We start from the raw sequence: 12101 nt of genomic DNA, 5'->3' as shown, positions 1-12101 counted from the left end.
TTTGGCACATCTGGGCTACTGCTTGGCAGGAGACAATTGGCTGAATGAAACCCCTGAAAAGAACAGGATCTTTGATTCATACAGGGGCATTGAGAAGTGGGATTGGCTTAGTGGTTAAGCATCACCGGAACCAGCCTACCCGCCATCAAAGACATACATATAGAAAGGTGCCGGAAAAGGGCCAGTAGCATCATGAAGGATCCCGTTCACCCTGCTTATGGACTGTTCGTCCCATTCCCATCAAGGAGCAGATTATGTAGCATCCACACCAGGACCACCAGACTCAAAACAGTTACTTTCCCCAAGCAACTGTTTGGCTACACCTCCAACCACTACTTTATTAACTCCTGTCAATCACCTATCTACAGCCTAGTGTCACTTTATGGACATACAATCAATCTACGTATAAAAGCCATTTTATGTATTTATATTTATTATGTTTTTACATCATTATTCTTTGTTACATCATTGTTCTTTATCTTTTGTGTTTTTTAGTGTTGTATTGGATCTGGAGTAACAATTATTTCATTCTCCTTTACACTCATGTACTGAAAATTACATTAAACAATCTTGAATCTTGAATCTTGAATCTTTGTAGTCAACAGCTATTCCCTGCAGCTCCTTTCTAACCAGACCAGAGAAATGCAGAGAATGATCCGATTTCACACTGAAAACTTTCTACGGCAGCTAGGATTGAATACATACAGTATTTTTTTTTAAAGTCCTTTTCTTCTCAAATGTCTAGAATGATCCCTGGGCTGTGCCTTGAGCATTTTGTGCTATTGGGCTATTCTGCTGTGCAGGGTCTAAGTCCCCACCCCACCCCAAAACAGCACACAGCCAAGAAGCATAACAAGGTCTTCAGACCAACTGGTTCCTCAAACCAAAGTAGATGTCAGTCAAAAAAGTAATGATTAATTTGCATGACAAAACCCCTAATCTATGTACGTACCAAGACTTGAAACTGGCAAAGATAGAGTATACTAGTCATTATTACATTGTTACAGAGCGGACACAGCACATGGCCCTTCTAATAAATAGCACCATGATATGCCTCCACACATAGTTACACAAGTGTGTCAATGTGTAAAGATATTCTGCAACAGTGACCAGAGTCTATCAAACAACAATGTGATCAACTTGAACCTAGCCTCCAAGAAAAGTTATTGGACCTCATGTGGTGGTTTGTTTGCAAGACGAAATGTGTAATCAACATATGTGCTAATCTTCAAACTCCTATATTACTAGTCATTGCTGCATTACTACTGAGCACACCATGTGATTTTCCTGTTCAATAGGACTCCAGTACTTAGGATCCTGAGATTTCCTAAACATTGCTGTGGCAGTATTTGATGTATTGAATGACTAGAAATACCATTCAGTCACATCTCAACTGTATCAATCAGCTCCTTCTTTGCAGCTCAGTTCAAATCCACATGAAGACTGGGTGCTCTTAGTGTTCATCATCAGGGAGCAATAGTGGGTCTGAAAGCATGCAAATAATCTCAAACTGTGGACCAAAAGAACAGGTATGGTAACTGACTGCCATCAGGAAGAAGGTACAAGAGCCTCAGGACTCACACCACCAGGTTCAGGAACAGTTATTACCCCTCAACCATCAGGCTCTTGAACCAGAGGGGATAGCTTCACTCGCCCCATCACTGAACTATTCCCACAACCTATGGACTCACTTTCAAGGTTTCTTCATCTCACGTTCTCAATATTTATTGCTTATTTATTTATTTATTATTATTATTTCTTTCTTTTTGATTTTGCACAGTTCATTGCACGCTGGCTGAATGCTCAAGTTAGTGCGGACTTTCAGTGATTCTATTATGCTTATTATTCTGTTATGGATTTATTGAGTATGCCCGCAAGAAAATGAATCTCAGATTTGTACATGGTGACATGACTTTGATAATAAATTTACTTTGAACTTGGTACTATACAGGGTTTCAGGACATGACAGTTTCACACTCACACTCATAGCAGCAGCAATCTAGTAAGATGTGAGTAAAGCAAAAATTGTTACTATTTTTCCCTAAACATGACTACATGCAGATTATGAATTTCAAGCTTCGACTGCAAATATAGCTCAAATAGTAAATTCAATTAAGCAATGAACTATAACATTGTATTCACTGACAATAGTAAGTTAAAATGGGCCATATGCTAATTGAAAGTTTTGACTAATTCTGGTGACTCTGATCTAAAGGCAAATAGCTACAATGGCAACTGAAAAGAATATAACTTCACTGAGGTGAACATATTCATTATACCAATAAAATTACTTCAGGGAAATGTCTGATCACAAAATCAACATTACTTCAATAAGTGAGCCTTTGATTAAAAATTGCAATAGAGGGCATGTTCTATGGCTTTTGAAGATTCACAGAATATGTAACAAAAGAGGCACAGAACCCCAGCGAGGACATGTTAGTGTATATAACAGACACAATGGATGTTAAAAATAACCCTCCATTGTTCTGTTTCGTATTATACAGGAACAATATGTTATGAAAATGGTGACCTGACTGGTACAGTAAGCCTGCACACCTCATTGGTCAAAATCAGCAAACCTCATCACGCAAACTGGGGTTGTATGTATACACACATAAAAAGCTGGAGGAACTGAGCAGGTCAGGCAGCATCTATGGAAATGAATAAACAGTCAACGTTTTGAGCCAAGATCCTTGTTATGTGTGGCCCTCTTCACATATAATGTGCTTGCGCAAAGAAGTTACTGAACATGGAGTAGAGGCACTGAGTACATGGTTGATATCACTGCTCCAGTATCATGGTATAAAGACATGCTTAGAGTGTAGTCAAATATCATACTTTTATTGATTTGCTACTATTCTTATGTTATGCATTTCATTGTTTTTCTCTTTCACGTATAGCATATTAGCTGTTCAGATTAACACACACTGTCATTAATTAAATCATGTCTGCCATTTGCTGCAGTTTTCATGTTCAAGATCCTGGTCCTTTATGCACAACAGTTGAACCTATAGAGCAACCCCTACTGAAGCATTATTAGCCAAGCTTAAGTGGTGGCACATCATCTCTAAGGGGCCAGACATGGTGCCCTATTTTGAATTTCATCCGTGACATTAACTGACGAGGTAAACTTCTACCCACTACTCCTCCTTCACCCACTGCAAAAACTGGACAGTTTGATAATATTCTTTTACGAGTCTCCCAAATAAATAATTTATCAGGGTGCTGGAATATGACAATGAGATGAAGGTCCACAACTAGAAAACAATGCTTTCCTGGAATAAGGAAAGAAGAAACAATATTAGGAGCAAAAGTATTTCTGAATGGCAACTTTGTTCCATCTTTCGATCATAACTAATACTATATCGCGAAGGAGTTCCTTTTTTGTACCGAGGTAATCAATTTATCAATAGCAAACAATGTGTATTCAAGAGTTGTACTGTTGTGTTCGTCTTGCTATTATAATTGCGAAGCTCTGAGCATAGAAATTTATAGGATTGCCACCCTGTTGTAAGTATCATATGACATTCAGTTTCATTGAATGGAATGGAGAAACAAAAGATTGGATAAGCTAGGTTCTCCTGCTTCAGAGCAGAAAAGGATTGGGGGGTGATGCAGATCTTGATAGTGAGTACAAAGTTATGACAGCCATAGAAAGGGTAGAAGTTAGGAAGTTTGTCCCCATAGCAGACTATTTAAAACTAAAAGACATAGGTTTATGATTAGGGGTAAGTGGTTTAGAAGGGATGTGAGGAAGAACCATTTCACCCAGAGGACAGAGCAATCTGAAGTGTATTACCCGAGAGGGTAGTGGAGGCAGGCACTCGCACAATGATTAAAATATATCCAGTAAATATCCATTACAAACGGGGTTTGTATAGACGGGTATTTGATGGTTAGCATGGACAGATAAGCCAAATGGCCTCTGTTGGTGCTCCGTGACACTATGAGAAATGAATATCAATTGCAATAACAAATATCCAATGCAGTAACATTCAAGGGGAATTTCTAACACTTTGTGTTCACTCGCACTCAATAACGAAGTTAGATTTGAAACCTTGCCGCAACCATTCTCATGAAATAAACAGCATTGAAATTCATCTCTGTGCACACAGGAGTCGACACTGAGTGAAGACACCAGTCCTCGAAGTGGAAGCCCCAGAATTCTAGTTAGCTCAGCCGCTGTTTCACGAGCATCAACCACCCATCTGCCTCTGTCCTCTGAAGAAGTAAGTGTTTGTAATATTGATGGTGTATTATTTTATTCTTATACTCCTGATTTTGACTTTTTTTGCCATCATTGCCCTTCTCAATCCTCTTCTTCTACATTAGTTTCCATCCTTTAATTCTGCTCTGAGGGATTATTGAACCAATCCAGCCTTAGTTTACCTACTGGAATTATTTTACCAAAAGGAGGTAACTTTCGAGAAAATTTAACAGCAGAACATCATTGCAATTAAGACTAATTCTGACTTCACCTAACAGTCAAAAAACTATGTTTCAACAGAGTTCATTGGAAAATGATAAAGACCACTGTCCTTGGATTATCTTTCTCTTAACCTAGCACAGAGAAGCATAACAACATCTACTGAGGCTGAGAGTAATGAGGACCATCTAGAACAAGGTGCAACCCTAAACTATGGCAGCCGGCAAACATGGCTTAAAGCTCGTAGAATTAAAATCCATTTATTTATCATGCATCTATTGGAATTGTTTATCTTCAGCTTCAAAACACCTGCTACTTTATTTATATTTTGACCCCTTTTAAATGAATCCTAAACTACTATGACACAGCTATCTGCTACAGAATCATTATACCTGAAAAATATTCCAGCCATTTGAGCAAAAGTCTATTATTACCCTGCATTGTTATGTTGGGATAGATACTGATAAGTTTCCAGCAGACATTAAAGCAACAGATATTGTCCACTCCTTCCCCTTCTGAGGACAATATTTACACTTTGTTACAGTTACAGAAGTAGAGGCCATGTGCTTCATCTTCCACATCACCTCAGCAATGACCATTGATAAAGTTATCAAATATGGGATGAGGATATAGAGTCATAGAGAAGTACAACACAGAAACAGACCCTTTGGTCCACCTAGACCATGTCAAAAACCATTGAAACTGCTTACTCCCAACGACCTGCACAGGGACCATAGCCCTCCATATCCCTACTATCCATGTACCCATCCAAACTTCTCTTAAACGTTGAAATAGAGCTCGCATGGACAACTTGTGCTGGGAGCTCATTCCACACTCTCACGACGCTCTGTGAAGAAACTTCCCCTCAAGTTCCCTTTAAACTTCTCACCTTTCACCCTTTAGCCATGACCTCTGGTTGTAGACCCACCCAACCTCAGAGGAAAAAGCCTCACAGTTTTGTATACCTCTATCAAATCTTCCTTCAATCTTCTACTTTCTAAAGAATATTAAACTGTTAATAGCTATCCTCATCTGCAGTCCATATATGTACAAGAGGAACAGAGGGAGGGATATAAGAGGACTAGTGTTCAGGAATAGGGGTCCCCTGGCTGATTTTTCTGCTCTCCAGGTCAGGGACCAGTATGCCAATTATGAATGACCACGTTTCTTCACTGAGGTATCAGGAAATAAGATGATATTAATATCAATGTAAGGTTTTTAGAAATTTGCACATAATATTTTTTCTCTATAACTAAGTGAATAATGTAACACGAGAGCTTTGTGGTACCTGCATGATTAATGTGAAGCCTTTCTGGTCACCTTCTCAGCCTTCCAGATGTACAGAGATCAATGACACTTTGGGAAGTGGAGGGCTGCGAAAAAGCTAAATTGACACCATTAACAAGAACCTCCAGCTCACAGGATGTTTGCCATATTGCTGGGAAAGAAATGTTTTGTTTCGTGAACTGAATAATTTTTTCACTTCTATGCAAATTAATTGCAATCAGTTGGCACTTCTTCCCCACATGATCTCACCTTCAATTCCTTATGTGAAAATACTCCAGTGGAGATATGGACAGATTAAGTGAATGGAAAAAAAAGACATGAAGTGTAGAATATAATGTGGCAAATGTGAGGTCATCTGATTTGGAACAAACAGTGTATTTTGTAAATGGTAAGAGACTGGAAGGTGTAGGTATTCAGAGGCACATTGGTGTACTTGGATGAAATAGCGGAAGGAACAAATGCAGCATGTGATGAGGAAGGTTAACAGTACATTAGCCATAATTGTAGGAATATTTGAGTACAACAGTGGAGGTATCATACTGAAATTATGTAGACTGCAACTGATATACAGTACTGTCATATAGATATAGGGCAAAACAGCAGGGAAATAGGTCCTTCAGCCCATCGAGTCATCAGCATCAAGCACCCATTTATACTAATTCTACACTAATCCCTTTTTATTTATTGTCCCCATATTCCCACCAGCTCCTGCCACTCACATGCACACTAGGGAAAACTTATCATGACCATCACTGGGATGTGGCAGCATCCAGAGGGAACCCATATGGTTACGGGGAGTAAGTACAAGCTTCACAGGACCAGAGATCAGGATTGAATAGAATCACTGAAATTGTGAGACAACACCTATGTTATCTGTTTCAATATGCTGCTTCCAACAAATGTGATCCCCCTACCCCTAGAAGGATAAAGTTACAACAGAGGTAGTACAAGAAGATTCAAAGGTCAATTTCTGAGATGGAGATTTGTCATCTGACTAGATGGAGAGGAGGTTGGGCAGATACTCTAGTGTTTAGTAAGCTGACAAGTGATCACATTGTAACATAAACCATTGTAAGGGTGCTTGAATGGGTATATACAGAGATGATTTGAGATCAACAATGCAGAAATTTGAGTACAGGAGGTGGGATGTTATGTTGAACTTGTACAAGACATTGGTGAGGCCAAATTTGAAGTATTGTGTGCAGTTCTGGTCACCTACCTATTGAAAGATATCAGTAAGCTTGAAAATTTACAAGGATGTTGCCAAGACTTGAGGGTCTGATTGTAGAGAAATTTTGAAAAGGTTTTTGCAGGCTTTGAGGTTGGGTGAGACTGGAACTAGAGGTTATAGATTTGGGTTGAAAGGTGAAATATTTAAGGGGAATATAAGGGGTAACTTCTTCACTCGGAGGATGGTGTGAGTGTGGAACGAGCTGCCAGCAGAAGTGCTGGATGCGGGTTAGATAGTAATATGTAAGAGAAGCTCGGACAGGCACACGGATGAGAGATGTATGGAGGGCTATGGTCCAGGTATGGGTAGGGGTGACGAGGCAGAAAAACTGATTGGCATTAACTCAATATGCCAAAGGACCTGTTTCTGTGCTGTAGTGCTGTAGGACTCTATGATAATTTTTCTGGCTGGCTTGCACAGAATTAGGAGTCAGAATCTTAAAATACCGGTTCAGCTATTCAGAACTGAGATAAGAAGAACATTTTGTCAAACATGGCATAGTGAATCTTTGGAATCGTCTATCTGAGAAGGGACTGGAGACTCAACATTGAATACATTCAAGGCAGAGGTTGATAGATTTTCAAATGTTAAGGAAGTCAAGGTTATGGGGTCATTACAGGAACATAACACTGAGATAAAAGACCGGCCATGATCTAATTGAATAGCCTGTTCCTGCTTGTTTCTGATGCTCCTATCTCAAAGAATTGTGGTACAGTTAGCCACTCTTCCTGCAGATGTAGCTACATTTATTTATAATCATATTCTTTAATGCATGTTACATATTTCTATGAAACTGATTAAAAAAGGCATTTCACCAGTATTTTAGAATTGTTTCTATTTCCAAAAAAAGATTTCATTCATAAACACAATTCATGAGGAAGTAATAAAATATTTATTGCAATATGCTTTTTAAGTCCATTTTTGTACAATACTGATTTATAATGCAGTTTTAATGTCATTTAAATACTTCAATCCAATTCAAAATTAATTTTGTATGCCAGTTCCTTGATGAAGGACAGCCATACTGCCTTGTTTCAACTTGGACCACAAAGCAAGTCTGCCATTGGCTAATTGGGTTGAACATGGAACACTATGTATCAGAATTCACTGCTGGTAACATTGATGGTGAACAGTTGTTGCACTTGGATGGAAGTAAACTGAAGGTAAGCCTTGGAATATAATGGTGAAAGTTGACTTTTGTTAACAAGGTTGAATAAAACTGATTAAACCTTTCTTTGAAGAGTCATGTAACAAGATGTACTGAATAGGTACTAAATTCATATGCTGGTAGTTTGTAATTGGGGAGAAAATTCCTTATCCCCTAAACACGTAAAACTAGCCCTGGTTCAGTATGTAATTAGGCCATTTCTGGATTTAAGATGATTCAGAGTTTTCTTATTCTCCATGGAATGTGGATGACATTGAAAATTACCCATTAGTGACATTGAGAGAGTGAGTCCAGGTGAACATAATCCTACAGTGTTGTTGGTGGAGAATCCCAATATTTCAACCTAGCACCAATAAAGAAATAATTGTAAGTAATGGTGATGAATGAAGGAGGGAAACTCGAAGGTAATGGTACTCCTGAATGAGAGAGGTGGTCCTAGATCTGTTGGATGCTATCAAAAAATCTTAGTAAATTGTCACAGTGTAATGTGCAGACAAAACAGGCTGCAGATCCGATGCATTAGTTGTAAAGTAAGTTATCTCGATGTGACATAAAAGGAGGCTATTCAGCCCATCAAGCCTACATTGGCTCACAGAACCATCCTATCCCCTAGGAAAATTGAGGCCAAAAGTAACTACAACCTCATGTAAAATGTTTTTTTCTAGAACCTCAGGACTAAGGTAAGGGGTTGACTGAATTTATTATAGGGTAGTACTGAATTGAAATTAGGGTCAGTTTATAGTAGCCAATTAACCTACCAACTTGCACATCTTTTGGATGTGGCAGTAAAACCACGTAGTCACAGAAAGAACTTGAAGACTCCACTTAAGAGCTCTAGGGGTCAGGATTGATCCTGTGTTGCCAAAATTGAGACAGCAGCTCCAGTAGCTGTGTCACTATGCTACTCCATAGGACACTTCACCAATCAGGCAGGCTGTTTTATTATTCCACTGTAACCCTGCTCATGCATTTTAGACACCGGAAAGCTCTGCAGTAAGCTCTGCTGCTAAGTTTCTTATGGCCAAGTTACTAATTCTAGTGCATATAAATTTCTGATCAATGGTAACTTCCTGAGATGTTGCCAGTTAAATGTATAGGGGAGATAATAATAATCTCTTCTAAAATGGTGTTTTCTGACACTTGTGTAACACACATTGAGTTATTGAGGGAGACAGCACCTAACCAGACCCTTTGGCCTACCAAGTCTATGATGACCATCAACCACCCATTTACATCAATCCTACAATAATCCCGTATTTCATTTTCTCCACGTACTGTATCCCAGTTCCATCTCTCACTCATTGGCAGGATTGCCTAGATTACCCATACATTCATTTCAGCAAATGGTTAGTAAAAATCATTAAGTTTGTGTTTAGCAAGCTAGCACATGCTACAAACATTGTCTTCACTGGGGTTGCCCACTTGAGGAATTGATCTCAATGTGTTGAACTCCACAGACTATACCATGCATGTGATCATTATTCCATTAGTTTCAAGATAATTAAGGAGAAGGATAGGACTAGTTCTCAGATTGAGATTCTAAATTTAGAAAGGCCAGTTTTGATGGCATCATTAAGAGATCTGGCAGGTGTGGATTGGGATAGCTTGTTTTCCAGCAAAGGGATGTTTGGTAAGTGGGAGGCCTTCAAAATTAAAATATTGAGAATACAGAATTTGTATGTTCCTGTTAGAATAAAAGGCAACGCTAACAGGTATGGGAAACCTTGGTTTTCAAGGGATATTGAGGTCCTGGTTAAGACAAAGAAGAAGGAAGCTCATCTCAGGTATATGCATTAGGATCAAATGAGGCACTTGAGGAGTGTAAGGAATACAAGAAAAAACTTAAGAGAGAAATCAGGAGGGCTAAAAGAGGTCATGAGATTGCTCTGGCAGACAAGGTGAAAGAGAACCCAAAGGCTTCAATGGATATATTAAGAGCAAGGACAGCAAAATTGGCCTTCTTGAAGATCTGTGTGGTCACCTATGCATGGATCTGAAAGAGATGAGGGAAATCTTATATTAATTTTTGCATCTGTATTTATTTGGGAAACAGAAACAGAGCCCAGTCACTTGGCATTTAAGATGACATAACAAACTAAATTCAGCCTTGGTTTCGTGGGAATAGAGTGGTAGTAGATGGTTGTCTCACTGTGACTAGTATTGTGCTCAGGGATCAGTGCTGGGGCCATTATTGTTTACCATCTATATTGACACCAAGATTGTGGACATAGTGGACAGTGAGGAAGGCTATCAAAGCTTGCAGCAGGAGCTGGACTAACTGGGAAAATGGGCTAAAAAATGGCAGATGAAATTTAATGCAGGCAAGTGTGAGGTGTTGTACTCTGGCTAGAAAAATCAGGGTAGGACTTACACAGTGAATGGTTGGGTGCTGGGGCGTGTAGTAGACCAAAGGGATCTGGGAACACTGATCAATAATTCATTGCAAGTGGCGTCACAGGTAGATAGGGTCGTAAAGTAAGCTTTTGACATATTGGCCTTCATAAATTGGAGTATTGAGTACAGGAGTTGGTGAGGCTAAATTTGGAGTATTATGTGCATTTTTGATTACCTCCTTACAGGGAAGATATCAATAAGCTTGAAGGATGTTACTGGGACGAGGACCTGATGAGGATCTGTAGGTAGATGAAACTAGGCAGAAAAACTGGTTGGCATGGACTAGGTAGGATGAAGAACCTGTGTCTGTGCTGTAATACTCTATAACTCTATGATTCATAAGCACTCATACTGGCAACAGAAAGTGTGCACAGCCCTCATCCAAAGTCCGAAGGGCATGAGATGTAAGAATATTTGGAAAAGGTCGAACCCTTCAACACAGACTAAAGGAATTTATGGGGACATCTTACTGATGTAGAAAATATTAAACCAAATGGCTAGAGTAAAACTAGACTTTTTCTTTAAATTAGTTTAAACAAGAAAATCCTATAGACAAAAAGCAAGAATTATATTCAAAATAACAAATTATTATGTGATAAATGTTTGAAATAGAAATTTATAGAATCACTGAAAAAATACTTTAATTCCTCTCGGCAGTCCTTTTGAGGATTTCTACTTTGGGGCACTACAATGTAAGAGATTAGAGCCTTTTAAATTGCATTTAGATGCTGTGATGCAAGAGTTATGGTAATAGAGGATTAACTGCAAGGGTTTCATTCCATCTCTGGCTCTTCTGGACTTATAGGCCTGACTAATACAAATGATCATAACATGCCAGAAACTGTTTTGAGGATTATTTTGTTTCCCTACACAGGCTTTGGGGGTTATCAATTCACAGGATCGTGCTACTATCAAAAAGAAAATTAAAGATATGAACACAGCTGTTGAAAAAGAAAGAAAAGCCCTTGAAAAGCTAGAAAAACAGAAGGAAAAACAGAAGAAAAAGGAACAGGAACAATTGCAGAAAAAATCTTAAGGAAGGTGGAAATACGATTGAATGCACATTGAAACATTTGTCTTCTGTTCTTCAGAGACTAAAATGTAAGCAGCAAGAAGAAATCCAAGGAATGGCAGGATTTAACTGGACATTGCATGACAGGTTTGTTGGTGGGGGACTTGTGAAGTTCTTCAGCTTCACACATGGACAGTTCAGGTCTGTAATGGCAACATCTAGTCTTACAAACAAGTAATATTTCATGATGCAGGTAGATGTTTCTTTAGGTCTCAGTGGCTTACTGTGAAAACTGTTCTGCTTTTACTAATCAACAAATTCATCCTGAATCAGACGTAGTGGAAGAATATAACATCAGGATAATCCATTAAAAAATTGGAAAGTAACCTTTTAAGAATAAAATCTTCCTAATTATTTTTACATCATTAGTAAGAGTAATACTGAATACTTCTGTGGGCTTGCAAAGTGAAAGAATGTGTAAATATCTTATAAAAATGTTTTGTTTAATCTTAGAATTGTTGAAAATTATAAGACCAAAAGACAAAGGGGCAGAATTAGGGCACTCTGCTACCTTCTAATGGTT

At 38.6% G+C, this 12101-nt stretch overlaps 1 protein-coding gene across 1 annotated transcript in view; it reads left to right on the top strand.

The window, feature by feature from the left end:
* Positions 1-11542, top strand: part of samd14 (sterile alpha motif domain containing 14) — an 81480-nt gene extending 69938 nt beyond the window's left edge. Inside the window, exons 6-8 of the mRNA XM_072248949.1 lie at positions 4116-4229; positions 7946-8107; positions 11381-11542. Coding sequence (XP_072105050.1) covers positions 4116-4229; positions 7946-8107; positions 11381-11542 — 438 coding nt within the window. The remainder of the gene's footprint in view (positions 1-4115; positions 4230-7945; positions 8108-11380) is intronic.
* The last annotated feature ends 559 nt before the right edge of the window (positions 11543-12101 follow it).

Source organism: Mobula birostris, chromosome X, assembly GCF_030028105.1.
Source record: "Mobula birostris isolate sMobBir1 chromosome X, sMobBir1.hap1, whole genome shotgun sequence".
NCBI lineage: Eukaryota > Metazoa > Chordata > Chondrichthyes > Myliobatiformes > Myliobatidae > Mobula > Mobula birostris.
The sequence above is the reverse complement of the archived record's forward strand: the minus strand, read 5'-3'. Positions and strand labels throughout refer to the sequence as shown.